The sequence below is a fragment of the Siniperca chuatsi genome, linkage group LG23 (genome assembly GCF_020085105.1).
Source record: "Siniperca chuatsi isolate FFG_IHB_CAS linkage group LG23, ASM2008510v1, whole genome shotgun sequence".
Lineage (NCBI taxonomy): Eukaryota > Metazoa > Chordata > Actinopteri > Centrarchiformes > Sinipercidae > Siniperca > Siniperca chuatsi.
In genome coordinates, this window is record NC_058064.1 from 20,575,199 (window position 1) to 20,599,735 (window position 24,537).

The window sequence follows — 24,537 nt, forward strand, 5'->3', positions numbered from 1 at the left end:
AAAGTAAAAGTACCTCCCTAGCTACCTCTTGACCAAACAGTTTATTTATCAGTCCATTTTTATCATTTTGAAATCATTCAGTCTCACACCTGCTTGGAAAACGTGTCCTCTAGAGCTGCAACTAATGACTATTTTCATTATCCATTAAAATGCAGGTTATTTTCTTAGTTAATCGATTAATCATTTGATCTATAACATGTCTTGTTTTGTCTGACCAACAGTCCAAAAATGAAATGAAATGTTTACAATGATATAAAACACAGAAGTTAGTAACATGCAGTAATGGGATAGAAGGAGGAACTTGATAGCTGAAGGCTCTGGCTCCCATTCTACTTGTGGAGACTCTAGGAACCCCAAGTAACCCTGCATTCTGGGACCGCAGTGTTCTAATGGGGTATTTCGGTATTATGAGCTCTTTAATATACGATGGTGCCTGACCATTAAGAGCTTTGTAGGTGAGGAGAAGGATTTTAAATTATATTCTGGATTTTACAGGGAGCCAGTGCAGAGAAGCTAATATTGGAGAAATATGATATCTTTTCTTAGTTCTTGTCAGTACATGTGCCGCAGCATTCTGGATCAACTGGAGAATCTTAAGGGACTTATTCGGGCAGCCTGATAATAAGGAATTACAATAGTCCAGCCTAGAAGTAACAAATGCATAGACTAGTTTTTCTGCATCATTTTGAGACAGGATCTACCTGATTTTTGCAATGTTACGTAAGTGAAAGAAGGCAGTCCTTGAAGTTTGTTTCATGTGGGAGTTAAAGGATAAATCCTGATCAAAGAGAACTCCGAGGTTCATGACAGTGGTGCTGGAGGCCAGGGCAATGCCATCTAGAGCAACTATATCTTTAAATAATGTGTCTCGGAGGTGTCTGGGGCCAAGTACAACAACTTCAGTTTTGTCAGAGTTTAACATCAGAAAATTGCAGGTCATCCAGGTTTTTATGTCCTTAAGGCATGCTTGAATTTAGCTAACTGGTTAGTTTAATCTGGCTTGATTGATAGATATAATTGGGTATCATCCGCATAACAATGAGAGTTTGTGGCGTGTTTCCTAATAATATTGCCTAAAGGAAGCGTAAATAAGGTAAATAGAATTGTTCCAAGTAAAGAACCTTGTGGAACTCCATGACTAACTTTGGTGTGCATGGAAGACTGACTGTTAACATGTACTAACTGAGATCGATCTGATAAATAGGATTTTATAACCGCTTAGTGCTGTTCTTTTAATGCCAATTGAATCTTCCAGTCTCTGTAATAGGATGTGATGGTCAGTGGTGTCGAATGCTGCACTAACATCTAACAAGACAAATACAGAGACAAGTCCATTGTCTGATGCAATTAAAAGGTAATTTGTAATTTTCACCAGTGCTGTCTCTGTGCTATGATGCACTCTAAATCCTGACTGAAAATCCTCAAATAAACTATTGTTATTTAAAAAGTCACACAACTGCTTGGCGACTGCTTTCTCAAAGATCTTAGAGACAAAGGGAAGGTTAGATATAGGTCTATAGTTGGCTGAAACCCCTGGATCAAGAGTGGGCTTTTTAAGAAGAGGTTTAATTACAGCTACTTTAAAGGACTGTGGTACATAGCCTGTTAATAAGGACAGATTGATCAAATCCAGTAAAAAAGTGCTAACTAAGGGTAAAACATCTTTAAGCAGCCTAGTTGGAATGGGGTCTAAGAGACAGGTTGATGGCTTGGATGAATTAATCGTTGAAGTTAGTTGAAGAAGGTCGATAGGAGCAAAGCAGTCAAAAAATATATCAGGTTTTACAGTTGTTTCTAAGGTTCCTGTGTTTGAAGATAAATTGGTACTGGTTGAAGGCAGGATGTGATGAATTTTGTCTCTAATAGTTAAAATGTTATTAATAAAGAAGCACACAAAGTCTGAGGGCTATAGGAATACATGACTCAATAGAGCTGTGATTCTCTTTCAGCCTGGCTACAGTGCTGAAAAGAAACCTGGTGTTGTTATTTTCCTCTATTAACGATGAGTAGTAGGCTGTTCTGGCATTACGGAGAGCTTTCCTATATGTTTTAAGACTATCTTGCCAGAGTAAACAAGATTCTTACAGGTTGTTGGAACGCCATTTCCTTTCACGTTTTCGCGATGTTTGCTTTAATTTGTGGGTTTGGGGGTAATAAGATGGAGCTAACCTTCTTTGTTTTATTATCTTCTTTTTTAGAGGAGCGATAGAATTGAGTGTAGTTCACAGTGAGCCTGCAGCACTATCAACAAGATGGTCAATTTGGGAGGGGCTGAAATTAGGGAGGGGCTGAAAGAGACAAAGCATTGAATTAAATGCAGATGGGATCGCTTCCTTAAATGTAGCTACAGCACTATCAGATAGACATCTCAAGTAGCTGTTTTTGCCTAATGGCGTGTAGTCCAGTAATCGGAGTTCAAAAGTTATTAAATAATGGTCCGATAATGAAGGATTCTGTGGAAAGACGTTCAGATGTTCAATTTCACTGCCATATACGAGAACAAGGTTGAGGGTGTGGTTAAAACAGTGAGTGGGTTTCTGTAAACTCAAAAGCCAATCAAATCTAATAATGAGATAAATGCAGTACTAAGGCATTTTCAACATCCACATGAATATTGAAATCACCTACAATAATTACTTTATCTGTTTTAAGGACTAAACTTGATAAAAACTCTGAGAATTCAGATAAAAATTCTGAATAAGGACCAGGAGTGCGGTACACTACAACAAATAGAATTGGCTGTCGTGTTGTCCAGGTTGGATGTGAAAGACTAAGAACAAGGCTTTCGAATGAGTTAATGGGTTTAACATATAGTTTGGCTGTCTTGTTAAATAGTTATTAATTAGGGTTGATTAATAGGCTTGAGTCGAAGATGGCTGCAACTCCACCTCCTCGGCCGGTGCCACGAGGAATGTGAGTCTTAATATGACTGGGCAGAGTGGATTCATTTAGGCTAACATTTTTTACACAACCCAGCCAGGTTCATTAGTACAGCTTTATATGACAGAGATCTGATGTTTAAGAGTCCACATTTAATTCTCCTATTTTGTTTTGCTATTTCAGCGTTTAGGTCTTAACTTTGGGTTGTCATGGTTTTGGTCTACTAATAAACTCAGCCAGATTTCTAGACATGAGAGCTGCTCATATCTAGGTTAGCGGTGAACTGTGGGCTTCTGCTTAGGGCTATGCTTCCTTCGGACAGTCACTCAGCTTCCCTGGTTTCCCGGCTGCTCGCGAGACGGCTAACAGGAGCTACCTCTGGTCAGTACGCACCGGGTTCTTGGGGATGGCTAACTACAGCAGCTAATGATTGAGTTCCCATGGTGCAGAACCACGTTTCCAATTCACTAAGCCTCGCTTGCAATGCTACAAATAAGCTACATTTTTTACATGTACCATTATTACTAAAGGAGGCAGAGGAATAGCTATTTTACATTGACATTTGACACAATGAGCAGGAGAGAGCAGGAGAGGGAGAGTGAGAGAGAGAAGCCATTGCTAGCTGCTGAGCTAAAGAACGGTAGCTAGCAAAACTGAATAGCGTGTTAAAAGAATGGAGAGCGCTTGAGCAGAACTAGTGTATGTTTAAATGTATAGCAGATACTTATTCACTATAATAAAGAATCGAACAAAATCAACTGTGATGAGCTAGAGCAGCAAAAATACGCTACTAATAATACACAAACACTGGTGACCGGAAATGAGACAATACGCTTACTGCAGCACGTAAAGGGCCATCTGCAGCTTCTGGCAGCCATAAAATGACAGTATGTTTATATTGTGGAAGGAAAAGTATTGCAATGAGATATGATTAGCAGTATAAAGATGAACCAATATCATGTGTCCCGAATTAGATATACCCGAATTCTCTGTAAAATTCTTAAAAAATTGATATGGCTGTCAAAAGACGATCTTTCCAAGTAACTCTGTCTCTCTGTCTGTGTTATCCTGTCCATCTGGTGTGTGTCTGTTGTGTGTGAGCAACCTGTCCCTTTCCTGCTAACTAGCTACATTCTCTAAAAGGCAAAGAAATGTCAGACTCTATCGTGTCCACCGATAATTGCAATTGGCAGCTTAATTGTATCCCCTTTTAGATGAATATGGCACTTCTGTTCTCTGTGTTTTATTCCCATACTGAAACAACAAAGTGTATTGAAGTCGATACATCTCTGATTTACACCGCTGACTTGCTTCTTCTCCATAGCAACAGCAGCCGAGGCACTTGGGTATTGTAGTATTACCAGGCCAAACTGATGAAAAAAACAAGTTTTTCAGAAACAAATAAATAAAACTAATTGCCAAATCATAAACGTACAGGATTGTTACATTATCCCGGAGGCTTTCTACAGTTACTAACATTGAGAATTTCATTAAAAGAAAAATTTTAAATGGGAATTCAGAGTGGGGAAAAGTACTTCCAGAAGCAGTGGCTCCTTCCACTTTGGAATTCTATTACACTTTTATGAAATATATTAAACAGAGGCGCCAGTTCACACAGCCAAGCCCACGTATTTAAGGAGTGACCCAACTGGTTAGACCATCATCTAGTAACTAAATTGATCACAGGCTGAGGTGCATCAGGATCGGGTACGCAACACTCACCAACTTCCTGGGGAAACCCTAGCTGAGAGGTGTACACGTTGCTGCTGGTTCTTGAGTCTGTACTTGTTTCTTGGAAGGATTGGAAAATGACGGTTGGCATCTGTCCTCCGCCCTTCATGGTAGCAGTTGTCCACCTTGCAAAAGTATCTTTGAGAAAGAGAGCAGGTCCTTTGGGATCAGTATAGTATCACATTATTATTTCATTCACTCCTGCTTTCAGTCCTGTGACTCCTTTGTGTCCCTATATGTCAGCCTAATTCAGCTCTCACACACCTCTTGCCATTTAGAACCTCTGCTCTACTTTCCATGTGATTCCCAAAGGGCGACGTTTTCCCTTATCTGACTCTGAAAGGTGGTGAGTCAATCTATGCAAAAAAGCCGCCTAGGAAGCAGAGCAGATTAGTATTCCTCTCCTCCGCTCCAACAGGTGAGGTGACAATAAGAGCTCAGATGTTCACCATACAAGTGCTGTAGAGAAATTGGAATGGGGATGAGCACAAGAGGGAGGGGGGAGATGAATTGAGCAGAGGAGTATGTGCAGCATAGAGAAAGTGTTGAGCGAAGAAAGAGAAATGCATGAGATATGGTGGAGGGCGATGAAAGGAAACAAGAGGCAGGCGGAGAGGGGAAGCAGGAGCGATCGAGGCAGAGATGAATGAAGAGCAGCAGGGGTTGTAGCAGGACAGGGCTCCTGCCGGGGTGCTCCCCTGACTCCCTGTACAGAGAGATGCAGAGACACGAAGAGGAGGAGGGAGCAAGGGGAAGGTTCAGAGGAGAGGGAGAGAAAGCGAGCTGGGAGCGAGGGAAGCAAGACGACAAGACAGAAAAGAAAGTGAGAGCAGGAAGCGTGAAGGAGTCAGAAATAAGGTGTCAAAGTCTCCAGGCCGATGTAGGAGAGAGTTTGATTTCCCTGTTCATCTCCCAGCATGCCAGTCAAACTGCCAGAAAAGGCAGAAACACTTGGACTGGATATGAGTCGGAGAGCTGGCTACCGGCTCTGTTCACCAACCCTCAACCCTTGAACCCTTTCAGTTCAAAAGCATTTTATGGAATCTGAATCAAGTTTGGAGTCCGTTTTTTACATTCAAATCTTTTTTCGAGTCTGTTTAGGCATAGTTTGAAACATTTTTGTCTAGGTTATAAATGTTTCAACTAAAACTCAAAGATTCACTTGAGATCTGTAATTAGCTTTTGTGAAGATACACGTTAATGTCTCTGCAGATCTAAGAGTCTCAGAGGCTCACAGAGGAGGTGACCTGCAAACCTCCCAACAACGTGTTTTGTGGCCTTGAATGTCAAACAAGCTGATTGGTTGATCTAACTTTCTAGCGGGATGCAGGTTTGAAACAAAAAAAATTAATTGTATAAAAGTATAAGTATAAAAGAAGCCACAGATATAAAGCCCAAAGAAGCATGTTCCTGCCTTGAGAAAGCAGAAACACTAATATTTACAATAGCGCTGCAATGATTAGTTAGAAACTTAATCGGCAACTATTGACAATCAATTAATCTTTCAGGTAATTTAACAAATGAAAATGCTAAACATTTGATGATTCCATGCTCTCACATGTGACAATTTGTTGCTTTTCGTTGTCTTAACATTATAATAAATTGAAAATCTTTGGGTTTTGTACTATTGGTCATAAAAAACAAGACATTTGATCATGTCACCTTGGGCTCTGGGAAAATGTGAAAGGCATTTTTCACTGTTTCCTGATGTTTTTTTTAGAATAAACAATTAATTTTCATAAATGTATAAGCACCTGAAAATATGAAGTGTTGTGTTTTCATTACCTTAGAATAAGCCCTTTATATCCGCAGAGGGAGCAGGTCCCCTTCTACGGAGGCCGCCATGTTGCACCACCATGTTTCTACAGTAGCCCAGAACGGACAAACCAATCACTGGCCCTAGATAGGGCCTTTTGCGTGTTTCTCCTACACGCTTGGAAGGTGAGGGGTATTCAGTTGGTTGCAATCTCCAACTTCACTGTTAGATGCCACTAAATACTACACACTGGTCCTTTAAGTGAATGATTGAGCAAATAATCTGCAGATTAATTGATTATTTTAATAATTGTTAAGTGGCGTTCTTACTCATTCTGTAGCTGCAACCTAAAATTGACATGAGCAGCGTAAGATAAAATTTATCTGACAGAGAAGTAGCCTTCTTACTTTTGGACGCCTTATTTTTCACAAGCTACTTGGTCCCAATTGGTCTTGATTCAGAACTATAATTTGATGAGCTTTAATTATTTTTATGGTATGCATGAAAGTAGGGTATTTTCATGAAAAAAAAAAAGATAATTTCTCAGAGCCCAAGTTGACACATTCAAGTTGCCTGTTTCATCATACCCAAAGATATTAAATTTACTATCATGTTTGACAAAGAAATTCTCTTCACATTTGAGAAGTATTTTTACTTGAAAAATAACTGAAACGATAAATCATTTACCTAATTTGTTGTGGTAATTTTCTATTGGACTAATCGATGAATTAACATTTTAAGTCTTCAAGAAAGTTTAACCTAGAGACTCAGAGTTTGTTTGATTATCGTTTTTGATTAAGCTATCACCACTCTGTTTGTGTTAATGACCAGTTGTAGAGAGGTGTTAAGGTGTTAGTGACTGAACAATAGACAGTGGCTTCCAGTTTTAGTTTCATTGCTCTGGCCGTCTATTGGCTATGGAAGTCTGTAACTCCTGCTGAGATCTCACAATGCAGCACCGTCACTAAAAATAGGTCCAATGGGGCAAGAAACAGTTCAGCAAGAGTTTAGCCAGATTAGCTACCAGATTAGCTGAGGTAAAATCGAAGTGAGTGCACCCAAAATGTCGCTAATAATCACTCATTGCACGGGAAAACTCTAACAGGAAAGTGCGCACAACTATGGTAAGTATGGTAGGCTAAAGTTGAAGCAGGAAGTCAGTCTGTAAACTGTGATGGATGTTTACACAACATACAGTTTTAGTAATCATTTTAATGTTCACCTTTGTTTTCTCTTCAAAATAGGTTTGGCAAACAGGGGGTTTGTTTACAGCCTGTTTGATCATCTGACTTGATGCGTTTTTTTGCCCTATCCTGGACCTGTTTTTAGTGATGTTGCAACAGCTCAGAAATGACTTTGGAACTAATGGCCAGAGCTGTGAAAATAAAACCTAAACGCTAGTTTTCCTTTAATCAGACAACAGCCAAGTGTTTCATTTTGGCCTTTGGGAATGTCACTTAAGAATTAACATTAGCCACAGCTAATATAACGTTACTCTGCTGCCACCACTGTTTGTCATTTCAATTGGAGAAAACAACCCTATAACCTTTCTATATTGCTGTTTGCTTATAAAATACATAAAAACATTTGTTACTAGATTTGTTAGCTTCCCAAGCTTAGAGAATATGGATATTCTGCCAACCTGGAACAGGATTAAAAAACAAACTAGCTATCCAAGATCAATCCTAATGCTTCAATCTAAATGTGCACATTTTAGGAAAGTGTCCAGTTTCCATCAATTACTGTTATGCAAATGTTATATTAGAGCAAAGCAGATGGAAACTTGCCTATACACACACCCGGGCACACACAGCTTGATGAATCCCAGACTGTACCTCAGTTTAAACAGGCTCTGTCATTAAGACCAGATGGAGTTCATTTTTCTTATCGTGATAAGGAATGAGATTGGTGGAGACAAACACACACACAGGCACATTGGGGGAAGAAACACATTTTTCACCCAGGCGATTCAACTCATGCTTGTTTTCTCCATTGGGCTCCTACGTTGCTCAGCCAGTCACATTTTAGAAAGAATCAGAAACCTTTCTAGAAAGAAATAGACGAGGTTGTTGCATGTGAGAGTTTCTAAATAGAAGCTGCATCCAGTCCTCTCCAAGTCTAAAATAGGTTTTTTTCTGTTGAATGTTCCAAGTCTTTACCTAAACTGAAACAGTTAGCAGCCATTCACACATATAATTGTTTTGTTTTGCTTGCTGCTAATAAACCCTCGGCACACCTCACTGTTTGGCTCTTTCTCTGCAGCCTTTTCTCTAGTCAGAAGAAAACAGAGTTGGGCAGTTCTTCCTTTAAGTCTGTCCTAAACAAGAAAACTTAGTAAAAGCCTGTTTGGTTCTGCCCAACATGTTTCACTGTCAGAGAATATCAGTAAACGGCATCAGATATGGCGTGTTGTGTTTGAAATGGATGGTAATTTTGTTTCCTCTTTAATTAGCTAACAGCATTAGCTGATATCAATCAAGGAATCAAGATAATTTATTTGTCACTTTACAACCCAGCGTTGCATAATGAAATGTAAATTGTAGCCCCCTCATGCTACGCACACATAGAACATATATACAAATGTTTAAATTAAGAATAGAATCAAATCAAATCAAAATTAACTTAAATAAATAAAACAATATGTACAGTTATTTACATACATATATTCCTATAGCCTAGACATATACACCCATAAAGGAATACATCTGTAGTGCCTTTTTTACAGCAGCAGCAAGATAGTGTTGATGATATGGTCGACCTTGACATCTGGGAAACATTGTCCATCAACTCTGACTACGTTTGAGCGCCAATCATCGTTGATGTAAACAGAGTCCGCATCCCCTCGTCTTACCGGAGTCTTTTGTTCTGTCGGCGCAGAACATGGCCCGCCCGCCGAGCCCAGTAGCTTGATCTGGGATGTTGTGGTGCCAGGTCTATGTAAGATGTGGGCACAACAGTCTCTGATTTCCCGTTGCTGGGTTAGCCTGAGTCCCATTCCGTCCATTCAAATTTAGCAAATTTTTACTCTTCATTTTACATGCATGCTGATATTAGCATTTAGCTCAAAACCTCTGTGCCTACAGTAATTACAGCCTCACAGAGCCACCATCATGGTACGTAGACTCTTAAGGTGCTTTCAGACAGCGAGCGGTTAATGCTGCGTCTGCTGCCCAGCAACATTGAGGTCCGTTATTCTGAGTGGGTGGCAGCAGGGCGCCCTCCCCCACAGGGTCTACTGGCTACCTACGATCTCACTAACAACCTGCATATTATAATCTCATCACGTTGCTGAACAGAGCAGGTTTTAACTTAAAATAGAGGAAATGGTTAGCAGTATAACACGATTAATATTGCAAGTTTGCTAACTGACAGTACATTCTGAGCCTTATTATGTCAAAAAAAAGATTGATAGTGCAACACGAAAAAAGTTCATATTAATGATTTTTTTTTCACTCCTATTGTTCTTTGTCTTACTTCTGTTTGGGGGATAATCATGCTCTGAGTTCTGGAACAACAGCTCCCATGATGCTTTGGGGGATGTAAACAGGAAGTATGATGTTGGCATGGATTGAGTGAGTTACACAAAAAAATCATGATAATTATATGCTGACAGGTCTGGCAGCTTTATAAAGAAGAACATTTTTGTATTTAATGTTTTATGAAATGTAACCGTTTTGGAGGCAGGAGTCAGTCTGGTTTCTTGGAATTAGTTTCTTTTACAAATTATTCATGGAAATGTTCCGTTTTTTACGATTATTCAGTTTGCTGAGTTCTGATGTTATGCAGTACCCAAACTCTAATCAGATATCCGTATCTCTGATTACAGTCTCAATGTTTTTTTTCTCTTTTTAGTCATTTGAAATAGAGACACATTTAATAAGACCCTAGGGTCAGTTTGTATCACTGTTTGAATGTCTTCTTTTTCCTCCAGTTGTCATCATTATTATGTTGCAAATAAACTCCGCCTGAACCTCAACAGAACCAGGATCAGTGTGTCTCTGGGTTCAGACAGTCTCTACTGTTTTCTGTGTCCAATATGGCTGGTTTGGCAGTCAGTGAGTCGGTCCACATCCAGTGAATGGGGCTCCTGTTTCAGAGCTGAAAAGCCTCCATTCATCCATACCCCCTCTCCTCTTTCTGCCGATAGCATGCTGGCCAAGTGTGGATCCCGTTAGCCATATGGTTGCCGGGTTGCTGTGGGCCCTCACACACAGGCACAAAATAAAGCTGTCTTGGGGTGTTTGGGCTGTTTGTGAAGGCCAGGACAGACTGAGCCGAGGGACAGGCGACTGGAGATGGATAACTCTTCTTAGAATATGCCCGGGGGTACAGTCTGCCTGCAAAAATTCACACAGACGTATGTGTGTTTGGGTGTGTTTAACCAAGCTGTACTTTTACACTTCCTCTCCCCCCTGTGCTGGGGTTTGGATGCAGAGAGGCAGCTGCAGCTGAGCTCAGATTCCTGCAGAATTGTGTAATAGGCCCCAAATTAGAGCGAGAGAGAGACATAGGGAGAGCGGTGAGCGAGTGAGTATGTATATGTAAGGGATAATTCCCGATGAGGTGTTCATTATCAGGAATTAATGGACGATGGGGAGGCCAGAACCATCCGACGCTCCGTGGAGTCCATTAATTTCTGATTATAGACACCTCGAAGGGCATTATCCTGCTTATACCATGGTCACTTGCCAAAGAAAAAAGACCATTAGTTTATATTTTCATGCGTTTTGCAATCAAAATCTAAATTTTTTCACAAGCCATAACTCAGTTTCCCTTGTAGCACCTTGGGGTTTGACTAATAACTGGAACAATCATTACCATCCCATAAAGTTTTTATGCAATGGAAACGTTGTTCACTACTTCAGTAAATAGCACGAACTTAGATACGACTTGGCAACGGGAGATATTTTTAGTCTGCTCTTTGGCTCAGCTCAGAGCCAGAAAGCTAACGTTATGCTAACAAGATTCAAAGTCAATAACATTGTGTACGGTTGACAAACAGTAAATATAATTTGATAGTATGTTTAACAAGACTAGCTAGCTATCCAGCCATGTCATTATCCCCAAATCAGTATCAAGATTTTCACTAACAAATTTTGTATACTGTATACTGGTGGTGATGGTGAAACTACAGCTCCTGCCCCACAGCTGAAACCGTCAGCAAGCAGAAGGGCCATCTCATGTAGTTTACATCTCTTTCACAATGTGAATAGTTTTGTTGAAAAATAAAAGTAACTTTCTACTATGAAATAAAAATCAATTTATACAAATGTGCATTCTGTTCCTCTATGTAACATCTTGTTTTATCACATAAACAGCCATGAACCCATTTTCAATAATAACAATTCTATGCAAAGGCTTTTACAGTGCTCATTCAAAATACACTCTACATTCAACTACAGCATTTCTCCTTACAGAAGATACAAACGTACCTGTTAGACAAACACATGAATGTGGTTGGTGGTGATGGTGAAACCACAGCTCCTGCCCCTACACATTTAAGTAGGAACACAATCAACACTCTGAAACAATCACCATTATACATTAGTTGCGCAATATTTCTTCAAGACACTAGTGCGTGAGGCACTTAGCAGATCATTTCACTCAACCAAACAATGGAAACACAGAATGACAACTTACTGACGGTCACAAAATGTGACAAGACTATTCATGTCATTTAATATACACTTTGATTTGAGTGAAGTCAATTTTATAACTTCGTATTTGGAAAAATCAGGGAGCTGTTTTCAGTACGTACCATAGCTGAAACTGTCAGCAAGCAAAAGGGCCGAGTTTCCGACGATTTCCGGTTACTATGGTTACCACCTCTCGCCACATGTGGGGGTTCCAATACAACAAATAAAAGAAGCCTTGCATAGACAAATGACGTTAAACTATTTAAGAGAATAAAAAATAAAGAATACTGAATGAATACAGAAATGAATACAATCCTGTTACACACACACACACACACACGCATATATATATATATATATATATATATATAAGGATGGAAGGATCACACAGACAAAGGAGGAGGAGGAAGAAGAGGAGGGATGGCGTGAAGGAGAAGAAAAGAGGAAAAGAGGTGTAATAGCATCAGAATCCTTTACTGTCTCTGTGTGTGTGTGTGTGTGTGTGTGTGTGTGTGTGTGTGTGTGTGCGCGTGTGTGTGTGTGTGTGCGTGCAGTATCAGAATGGACAGAACAACTCTGACAGCAGCTTGTTCTTCCTCAGCTTAAGGAGGCTGCTTACATTCCAAACATGTTATCATTCATTGTGTGTGTGTGTGTGGGGGCTTCCCACATCGATATTTTATTCATGCAGACGCCTCCTTTCATCTTGCACCTCTCTACTTCTACTACTACTCCTTCGATCACTCTTCATCCCCCACTTCCTCCTCTGTTCTCTCCCCTTTCATCTCTGTCCATCCCGGCCCCTCTGAGTATTTGTGGGTGACTAGGCAATATCCTTTTAGTACACACACACACACACACACACACACACACACACACATACACTTCTAACTCAACACTCAGAAATCATCCACTTAAGGATGTAAATAATCTCCTTTCATCTCAGTGATTCCAAGAGGTTTAAGCCAATGGTGTGTGTGTGTGTGTCTTAGAGAGACACTTTTCCTGATAGACACACAAGTTATGTATGTTTTGCAAAATTCCTCACACAAAGCAGCAAACACCAAAGTAAAAGCTCAAAACTAGTTTGTATGTGTGTGTGTTTGTGTAAATGTGTGTGTAAGTGTGAAACCCACATCTCCCCTTTTCCAGAAGGCTGCAGCTGCTTCTAATAGAAGCCTCCTGGAGACACACCCTTTCTCTGTAAATAGTAGGGGACATTTGGCTTTGATTTGTACCTTTTTAGAGAAATAATCCAAATTAAAATACTTGGAACACAGTTGTTTTCCTGGCAATGAGCTTTGCATTTCTTACTCCATTTTTTTGTTTGGTGGTAACTTTTCCCTTTTCCTGTTGATAACTGGAAAAATGTAGGTGATGGGACATTATATAAAACAAACAAACAAAAAACAGTATAATAGAAAAAATATGGTGGGTGGGTGTGTGAAAAGGTATGAGCAAATTGTGTATTCTGCATATACTGAAGACACATGCACACATATAAATAGATATTCTCTTATATTGCAATTATGTAGGTAATCACCTTGTGGTAGTTTAAGGTTTTTCATTTCCTGTTTTATTTTGTAGTATTCTCCTTCCCTAGTCTGTCTTGTGTTTTTACTTCCTGTCTTTCCTTCCAGTTTTGATTGTTGGCCCTTCCTTGATTGTTTGCACCTGTGTCTCGTTGTCTCACCTCCCTAGGGTATTTAGTCTGGGTCTCTTTCTTTGTTCAGTGTCGGATCATCGTTGTTACACATGGTGTTGTTCCGGTCTTGAGTGATTCCTGCTTTGAGTTTTTGTTCTTGTCTTGTGAGTGTTCCTGACCTTTTTGTTGTACCTGGTTCCAGTACCCAGTTCCCCAGCAGTTTTACAGTGAGTTCTGTTTTTGGATTCTTTGTCTCCCTTGGACCTTGGTTGGATTTTGTAATTTGCCTGCTCCCTATTTGAACTGTTTAGCCACCTTGGACTCACTTCCCTGCTTCCACCATTACCAGCCGGTAACCTATCTGCCTTTTGCCTGTTTGTTGTATCTGTCTGCCTGTAAACCATCAACCCCAATAAACACTGTAGCCATCTGGCTACTTCACCTCATACCGCTTCCTGGTCAGCTGCATTTGGGTCCACATCCCACTATGCATCATACGACACACCTTCACATTTACAAAATTTTTTTTTTTTTTTCAAATGTGGGTAGATTTTACATTTGAATAAAATTTCATTACTGAAAGTGCAATTAAAGCTTTGCGAGTGAAAAGCCAATAAAAGTAATTTATCAAAACATTTAGTGCCTTAAAACTGAATGTATTTTAAGGAGTGTCAGCCAGACACAGACAACCCAGGCTGGGTTTATTCTAATTATAATAGCTCCTTGTGCCTGATTTACTAGCCAGCCTTATGTCCAACCAAATCATGCAATAGTTGTGAACGTGCAGTGGGATGGCTGTACATTTTATTTTTTTCAGTTCTATAAAGAAAATCTTAGTGCACAAGTTGGTTCCCTCAGAAAACCTTTTTATTATTGAAGAACCTCTGCAGTAAACACAGCAGGTGTTCTCCATCAGCAGTCAAAGACAGAATACCTGCAGTGACATCACTGATTGGGGTGTGTATTTCTCAGTGACATTTGTTATGAACAGACTGGTGTTAGTGTAAGTATACTATATCACTACGTGAAATGAAAACTTGTTCATTGAAAATGTATTATTTTTATAAATGGTAATAATTTTGCAAGTGGCTTCAATGTCTAATTTGTCGCACAAATACAAATAGACAAACTGTGTTAGTTTGGGATATTTAGGCAAAAACACTGTCATTTAACATGTTATCGTCTCCAAATCTGCCCGTAAATGGACTGTACTTGTATAGTGCCTTTCTAGTCTTCTGACCACTCAAAGCGCTTCACATTACACATCACATTCACCCCATTCACACACATTCACACACTGATGGCAGGTGCTGAGTCTCATCTGTGAAATCACAGATGAGACTCAGCAACGCCTAACATTGGCCACCTAGCTGGTTTAGTGTCTGTATGACTGTTAACTGAAGTGATATGACAAACTATTTTAGTGCCTGCCTACACATCGTAGAAAAGGTTTCTTTCAGGTGAAAGAAACCTGAAACTAGGCAGGGTAAACAGCAGACACTCAGGAAGACTCCTCCCTGGGGGCAGGGCCTAAGCAACACAGAGTAGCTTAAATTTCTGAGTTCTCAGACCACTTTCACAATTGAGAATGACTTCCGGATGGGAGCCGAAACGTCTTGATTCTGAAAACAGTGTCCAGATGACTACGACTGAAACCTTTTCTACGATGGAACACTCCTGGATGAATGAGGGACTACACTGTCCTGCCTACACAGATATTGGACCAATCAAATTACAGTACGGACATTGTCATTTTGTTTCCCCCCTGGAAAACACTAATTTAGGGGGCCCTGTCACTGCAGAAACATAAATAGAACTTAAATTTCATGTTTTTGGTAATTACAATTTTGACCAAATAAGTACACAAGCCAAAACCAACACCAATGATCTATATGCTGATTTGTTTTTTTTTTTGCAAAAATTAATTTTAATTTCAGTTCGACTTTAAAGCAACGTGTGCAATCTGTAACATTTTCACAATGGTGTCTTGAACAAAACCGTGTGCTTATTCTTCCTGTGTATGCGCTCTCCTGTGGAGCCTAAATACAACCTTGAAAAAAGCAACAAAAACAAGGTATTCGCTTACAGATTTTGATGTTGAATAACTTGCTATAACAAAATAAAATTCTAGCCAGGCCTAATTTTTTCCTGTTGTAATTTAATATGTCTCTCCTGCTCTTTTGTTTCACACTCACTCCCTTTAGTCTTGTGCCAGTTTCAGAGTTGTTCAGATGTGTGTGGGAGCTGCTGAGATTCTTTCGCTCTCTTTTTGTACGAGATGTTACATGAAAGTCCATCCTCCTCCTCCTCCTCTTCACTCTCTCCTCTCTCTGTTCTTTTTTTTTTGTTCCTCCTCCCTTCTCTGTCCTCCATGCTCATTCCCCTCCTGGCCTCCTCTTTATCAGTGTCTGCTGGACATGTTTACTGTTCCTCTGCCAGGCTGTGGCTGACTGCCACTCCACCACACACAAAAACCACCGGCTGGAACTGTGGCTGATACTGTAGATCACCTTTATGGAGAAACACTGCTGAATTTAAGAAGATAGACAACACATACTGTCTATTACTCCCCAGACAGGAAGCTAACAGTTTTGTTCACTTTTTCCAACAGTCTGCAATACTTTCTGAAATGTTCCAGCTGCTGAGGTGGTTGATAAAGCAGACAGCCAGAGCTGAGCAGTGTTTGGCTGAGGTTATAAATTGTCTGATTACTCCTGTTGCTCAGGCCTGTCCAGTCAGTGTTTCACAGCAGGTAGTTTCAGCCAGGCAGCTGAACTGGTCAGAAACACTTAATAAGAATGCTGTGGCTGTCCCTTTTTTTTTTTTTTTTTTCATAATGCTTTATCCATAACTGGAAACAAACTCACTGCACTGCCTTAACTACACAATCACTGCTACTTGCTCAGATTATATTAAACAAGTTCAGAGTGGACTGTGTTGCCCAAAACCAAGCGAAATGGGTTTGAATTGTCTTGTTGTCAAGTGATGGAGCCTCAGCGCGCAGCTCTGTTCTTTTCAAGGAATGTTCTGCTTTGGTTGAGATGCAACTTCAGATGATGCTGGCGCCACAGATTACATTTGTTAATAGAATCCAGTGGCTGTAATGTTAGCATCAACATTGTTCAAGACAACAGTTGGTTTTTTGCCCCCCAGCCAGCATGGCTCTACCTATGGCAATATGTTGGTCCACCACTTTGGTCCACACTGCAATATCTCAACAACTATTGGAAGGTCATGGTCTCCAAAGGATGAATCCTAATGACTTAATATCCACTGACTTTTTCACCACATGGTTAACATTTTAGGTTTTTAGTGGAATGTCTCCACAGCTGTTGGGTGGATCGCCCTCATATTTGGTACACATGTTCAAGGTCTCCAGAAAATAAAGCCTAAATTATTTGGTTATCCTCTGACTTTTCATCTAGCATGGCCAGAAGGTCAACATGTTTAAGTATCTAATGAAGTATTTCCACATGTATTAGATGGTTTGACACAACATTTTGTACAGACATTCATGGTTGCTAGAGGATAAATCCTAATGAATTGTAATAACTTTGGTGATCCTCTGACTTTTAGCGCCGTCATCAGATCAAATTTCCCATTTGTAGTTTGGTTATTGACCAAATATCTGCAACACCAATGACATTTCCATCAGCCTCAGCTGTACTTTGTGTTTAGAAGAAAAAAAAGAACTACTTTATTAATCCCCTTGAGGAAATGTAATTTTTGTTTGGTGATAATTACAAAATGTTAGCATGCTAACCAGCTAAACTAAGATTGTGATTATGGTACCTGTTAAACATCAGCATGTTACCATTGTCATTGTGATCATGTTAGCCTGCTAATGTTAGCACTTAGCTCAAAGCACTGCTGTGCCACAGCCTTTGGAGTAGGGTTAGTATTGTTTGGCTGTGAAAGGTCTATGTCCGTTCACTCCTTTTTTCCTTTATCTATGCTAGATTAAACACATGAGTAATATTATTGTATATATGTAACATGTCTACAGGATTGGCCTTAGCCCTTGTGTGGGCCCAGGCAAGATTTTGCTTTGTGGCACCCCCACCACATCTTAACTACTCAGCCATTTCTACATCTTTTCAAAACCACCACTGATAAGAAAAAAAAAGTCATTTGGATGGGGGCCCTCATGTTTTAAATATATGTCTGCTGGTGTAGAAGGCCCTCTTTGGTATGTTAATGGGTATTTGTATTATAGCCTCGACACACCCACCAAGCGTATTTCAAAGGCTGTTGCAAAATATTGCACGCTTCTGGCAGGACACATCATTCAAACAGAAGAACGTTGCAAGCCAGTGTGAGGGCTTTTTCTAGAAGTTGTTAAAAAGCATTTTGGGAAATACAGGAAATTGTTGTCCACAGTAACTAATGGAATGCTGTTTTTAGAATGCTTAGAGTATGTTTGGGGGGTTCTTGCTTTAGCAGATGCTATAGGAACTGCTGGGGAAACAAGCTTGATTACAGTCATTTATGTTCTTTGCCAGTTTTTATTGTGATGTGTGCTCAACTGCAAATAAAACGTCTCAAACAGCACACATGTATGGGCAGCCATAATAGAAAAGCTTTAATACTCATTCTTGGCTGTGATAATGGGCACCTGTCCAAAACATAATCACAGTAATTCTGCTCTCAGGTGTTGGTAACAGGGCCACAATCTGTGTTTTAAAATCTGTGTGTGTGTGTTGCAGGTGTCTGGTATCGTGGGCAGGGCTGACGTCTTGGCCTGTCTGCTGTTCTTGCTGACGTTCCTCTCCTATATCAGGTAAGATGACTTTGTACCACTCCAGGCCTTGTACACACACACACACACACACGCACACACTGTACATGGACACAGGTATAAAAGACATTACCCTGCCTGTGGGACTGATGGTATAAGGTTGTGTTGTGTACACACAGTTTTACTGTGGAATGAGGAAGTATTAGCGACATTTCATTTGTGCTCACTTTCAGTTTTACCTCCAAGTAAAGTGGTTTAGACCGTGTGCTTTTACTTGAGGTGGTAAAATAAGTTTTTGTATTGCCCTCTTTTGTTGTTACAGTCTTGTTGTACTTCTTACATATTGCCGTGGTTTGTTGTACATAAGATCTTTTGTAACCAGGCCAGTTCCACACTGCTGAAGTTGCTCCCCTTTTTGGAACTAACTCCTCTACTGTGGAGCCGGTAGCAATGTGACTTCCGCTTTCAGCCATGCTTGTTGTTGCTTTGCATAACGGTATGATGTCATTATGTCAACAAGTCGGAATATTGCCATTATCACAATATGAATGTTTTTATCATATAAAAAAAGATCGTGATATATTGTAAACGATATCATATGGCACACCCCTAGTGGCCAACATAAATAATTACCAGAGCTGTCCCTTGGGTGTGTTGTACAGATCTTCATTCCTGCAGAGGGAGCTGGGATTTTAAGATTGATTCAAGATTAGATTTCAGAGCTCAGGCGAGCCAAATCATTATTTTCTTCTAAATGACTTTTTAAAACTCATTTTTATCAGTTAGCCTATGAGTAATTTTTATGTCTTATATGCTTGACATCTTATATGTTAATCACTGCACATTTTTATCTTATGTCTGGGTCACTGGTTTCTGTCTTGTTGATTTTATTCCCGTATCTTTGTTTGTGTGTAAAGCACAAATAAATGTTGTTGTTGTTATTAATTATTATAATAACCATGGCTATTTGATATGAATAGTTGCATTCAAGATTTGGGATAGATTATACAAATGTAGAATTCAGATTGTCCTAGAAAAATCCAGTTACAAAATGCATTTATTTGAATTCTAATGAGTGAAATATGATAGGTCAATACAGATTGGTAATCCAAAGAATGAATGAAATCTGTAAGGTTTTTGGTGAAATATGAAGTATGGTCTTAAAACAGTGCAACTCTCAAGAAAAACCTGAGAAACCTTTACAAAGTAACTTTGTACTTTCAACTCAAATATGTCACAGACCTTTTTGACTTCATAGGGATCAAGGGTCAACACCTAGAATGTGAATTAAAACCAAGCCTGACAGCTAATTTTGCTCGTAAGGAACAGGACTAGTTGATTGACAGTTCTGTAGCTGAGGAACACCCATCTGACTTAAACAGTGGGTGGGGTGCTGGAATTCTAGTTGGACTGATAAGGTTAATTAATAGTTTAAATAATAAGTTGCAGCCCTAATCATGTAGCTCTGAAATCTCACATATCAAAGAGCCGTCAGACCTCTTTTTTATTTCTGACAAACGCTGCTAATTGGCATTCAGCATAATAGGACTACCTTTGTAGCAGTGCTTGTATCTGTGATCAGGTTACTTATATTGCATGAATGCTTACGTTTCTTTGTCTGATCCCTGAATATGAATATTTGAGTGTGACATTTCTTGTTTGTAGCCTAGACACAATCTCACGATCTTAATTAACATAAAGAGGCAATTCATTACACTTAGTTTAATTATCCTACAACATGACTATTATACTAAATGAACAGTAGGTATCTTGTCCTTCTGCTATCCTCTCTCTGTGACTGGGCTGAGGCTAACCTGTTACCATCTGTCATTATGAATCACCTTTGTTCTATCTCCTTTCTGTCTGTCTCTCAGGAGTGTGGGGGTCTGTGTCTCTGAGGACTCTCTGCCCTCCACGGTGTCAGTGTGGTGTCTGCTCGTCAGTTTGTTGCTGGGCACCTGCGCCATGCTGGTCAAGGAGACGGGCATCACTGTGTTCGGAGTGTGCGTGCTCTACGATGCCCTGGTGCTCTGCCGCAAGCCTCTCATCTAGTAAGCACACAGGCTTTTTGCTTTGTTTGGTTTGTCTTTTTCTTATTTTGATTTATGTGGCAACGGTCTGCTGAACGTGCACACAGTTTTTCGACAAAGCTTGGCTTTATATTTACACAGCTAAACTCGTTTACACCTGGGAGCTGCCCACCATAGACTGTGAAAATTAGTTTTGGAGATGAATGTTTTTTCTGAAACTGTGTGCATAAATAGCTGGGATAAGGAGCTCTGTCCCTGACTTACTGAGTGAGTGATGGAGTTTCTCCATTGGCCGTTCATAGTGAACAGTCCTAACTGACGTCCTCAGGAGGCTTTTAAGCCTTGTATGCTTGTGCGAGACACCGTGGCCTCTGCAGATGGAGTGTGAGTTACAGAGGCGTTTATGCTCAACGCGCCGTCCTTTGCAGTAGAAAGGGTTTCAGTCAAGACGTTTGAAACGTCTTGATTCTGAAAACAGTGTCCAGTGTCCAGAACTGAAACCTTTTCTACGATAGAACACTCCTGGACGAATGAGGGACTACACCGTCTTATCCTTTGCAGTATTCAAGCAAAACCTTCTGTGAAGAAGCAAGAAGTCAACGAGTGTTACCAGAAGAACGCCATAGACCAAACATGTCACTACTGTTCAACTCCTCAATGCCGAAGAAGAATTGTAATTAATTGTAAACTCTTCACGGACATACTCTATCGCCATTATACAATCCCTGTAAGGAAAGAAGTCAAGGATTTGGAAGAACAAATGTATTCTAATGAAACGAAGGTTAAATATCCTGTTAACAAGTTGATTCTGCTGGCAAAATATTTTTTACTGAAATGTAGATTTTTCAGATCTCCTGTTTTTGACGCATTTAAAAACATCATCATATTAATAGTAAAAATGAGTTCATTACTTTATTTGCTTTTTATCAGTATTTGTGGCAGTCATGTCAGTTGTGTTGTAATGAACTGTCATGTTCTACAGATGCCTGTTTGACCTTTTTTGAACAAAAAACCTTTTAACTAGTCCTTCTTGAAATGAAAATTCTCCAAAATTGGGAGGTGCACGACCCCGTGCCACGACAACTGTGTGCCTGACGCATGAGGCGCGACGACACGCGAACAGTCCTCAATTAGTCCTCAGGAGCACATTGACCATACACGTTCCAGCCATATACTAGGTTTCGACCCAGTGTTGTTAATATCTAATATATGTGGGTATTTGTGTACTTTTATCCATGTGGAAACCAGTTTTAAACCTTTGATATAAACGTCATCGTTTTCAGTCTATAGACTAATTGGAGTTTAGGTTTAGGTTTACGGATGAGATTAAATTCAGGCATATTGAGACGCTGTAGGTGAAAGTAGAAGTTTAACCAAAAACATCTTGACACTCCAAAACTGACATACTGACCGTTTTTTATAGTTAGTGGTGCATCATTCCTCTTTCTTCATTCCTTTTATCTGAAAGACTTGAAATTGACTTGCAATTTGCTTATGAAGACGTGTGACTTAACTTGGACTTGTAGTCAAGGACTTGGTACTTGCCCCAAAAGACTTTTTGGCAATGTAAAACATAAGCAGTCCACAGAGCTATAGACTCGAGACTCAAGTCAGATTTAGGTCACAAAAATGTCATCTCAATCTGAGGCATGGTGAGGGACGGCAGACCACTCCTCCTCTGGAACACACTGAGCACCACAGATTGCAGAGGTGTAACAATGTCACATTATCAGAGGAGGATGTTTCCGTCATTGATAGATAATGAATGTAGTCACTTGACCGTTCTTCCTGTGTGTGACTGTGTGGCTTTACACAGATGCCATTATCCATGTCCTACTTTTTACTAGCGCGCTGTGCTGCTGCTGCTGCTGCTGTGTTTCTCCATCCCTGCTCGGTTCTTTTTAAAGAAGCCTGCAGTAATAATGGAGGACAGATGCCTGGAGAGCAGTGAGCTTCAGAGAAGCACTCCATGTCAGCAGAGGCCAACTCTCTCCTGTCTCCCCATCATTCCAGCTGCGCTCCTTCCTCTTATTTTAATGGACCATACCAGTGTTTTCTATGTTTTAGCCCATTAACTGCAAATTACATATATTTTACATTACTGCCGGCCATTTTCCAAAGTACACAATCAGTTTTTACATGGATTTCTCAACTTCCAGGCTGCCTCTGGGTTTAGTTCATTTTAGTACACCAGGAAAATCAGCTTGCAGAGACTTGAAACTTGCTACAGATAGATAATCCATCACAGAGAACATGTAGTCTGTTTTTTCTCAAAGTTACAGCTTCCACACACTAGGATTTCAGCTGTGGCTTAGTGGTAGAGCAGGTATATCCCGGCTTCCCCCCAGCGCACATGTCAAAGTGTCCTTGGGCTCCCGAGGGCTGTGCTGTGCTTTCGGTGTGTGAGTGTGTGTGTGAATGATTAGTTTCTTTGGACTGATGAGCAGTTAGCATTTGCCATCAGTGTGTGAATGTGATATGTATTATGTGAAGCGCTTTGAGTGGTCAGAAAAGACTAGAAAGGCGCTACACAAGGACAGTCCGTTTACCATTTACCATTTTAGGTGGCTAAAATACGTTTTGCTGCTGACCCCGTCCACAGCAGCACATTGCTTAGCTTCTGTACAACTCTCTGCTTCTCTGTTTAAAACATTCAAAAACAGAAAAATACAACCGTACACCTTCTGAATTCAAGTTTCTCTCTTTTACCGAACTAAGACCAACTTAATTGCCTCGTTAACAAAATAAAACTCACCAAAAACGTCTTAATTAGTCTTTCCACTGTTCCAGCAATCACAAACTTTGGTTTGGTCAAAATAAATCCTTAATTCAGTTAGATGTGAAAAATGTTCTGGCTCCTCTCCCCGCCTGAACCCGCCGTGTCTTCGTTGGCCCCAGAGTCAGAGTCCTGGTTGGAGCCGCTGTATTCCCTGTCATCAAACTGGCCTCCATCAGTCCCAGTCTGGCCTTGTTCACTGGGAGGCTGCCTGCAAATCAAACTCTTCATTTAAAGGTTCTGTATATGAGATTCTGAACATTACTAGCAGCAAACTGCTATTTGCTATGTAAAGATTTAGTGGAGTAATGGCGTCCTGAGCAGAGGATGGCGTCACACTCCCTCTGCCTGTGTTGCTTTGTTTATACAGTCGCGTGTGCATGAGAGTCCCTCCCTGTGAAACTGTTTGAGGAGAGCGATATAACGGCTGGTTCTTTTCTCATCTAACTGTGAATTAAGGATTTATTGTGACCAAACCTGAGTTGGTGATTGATGGAACAGTGGAAAGACAAACAAAGGCGGTTTTGGTGAGTTATTTTGTTTCTGTCCAGTTTGAATGAAGTGTGTTTTACAATGATCTGTGATGTAAAATTACTGTTTTTCTCAATGGAGTCTGGTGGGCCGTAGAGCCCATTTGTTTTGGTGTGAGATGCTGGTGCTAGTGCAACATTTAGTGGCACTGAATGTCGCATACAGCTCCTTTAAGCCATGAGGTTAAAGTGCCTCAAACCATTGATTCATTGCTCTCTAACCTAACTCTCTCCCCAGACCTTTGTGCATCTTTTAAGAAGAAGAGTTACTTTATTAATCCTCCATGGGACAAATTCATCTTTCCACTCTGATTAGTACTTTATTACACACACACACACAGGAGAAACCTATAGATGCAATTAATGTGGTGAGATGTCAGAGTGATGTGTTGCTACAGCGCATCGCCCTGAGCGGTTATGGGTTAGGTGCCTTGCTCAAGGGCACCCCGCAGGTTAACTGGCAGCTCTCCAGCTACCAGTCCACCTCCGTATCGACTGGTGCTTGGTCCCCAAGCCAAGTCCTTATGGAGTGAGCTACTGCCGCCCCTCGCTCTTATAATGTCCAAATAATTAATTGATAAAACCTAAAGGCAAGTAAATGAGATGGATTATACGTCTGCAGCAAGTTTCAAGTCTCTGCAAGTTGATGTTCATTAAGTCCTGACATTTTGGAAACCAATGGCTGCCTGCAAGGAAAGAAACATATTCATCAATCAACAGGTATGCTCTGGAAAGTGGTCAGCACTGATGTATAGACATCTATATGAATGAGCAAAAACATGAAAAAACAGCAGTGTGTGTCTTTAATGCTGCAC

The 24,537-nt window shown here is 40.3% G+C and overlaps 1 protein-coding gene across 2 annotated transcripts in view; it reads left to right on the plus strand.

Moving 5' to 3' along the window:
* Positions 1–24,537, plus strand: part of tmtc1 (transmembrane O-mannosyltransferase targeting cadherins 1) — a 162,520-nt gene that overhangs the window by 17,576 nt on the left and 120,407 nt on the right. For both annotated transcript variants that reach the window (XM_044185918.1, XM_044185919.1), the window contains exons 3-4: positions 18,355–18,428; positions 20,261–20,437. In XM_044185918.1, coding sequence (XP_044041853.1) covers positions 18,355–18,428; positions 20,261–20,437 — 251 coding nt within the window. The remainder of the gene's footprint in view (positions 1–18,354; positions 18,429–20,260; positions 20,438–24,537) is intronic.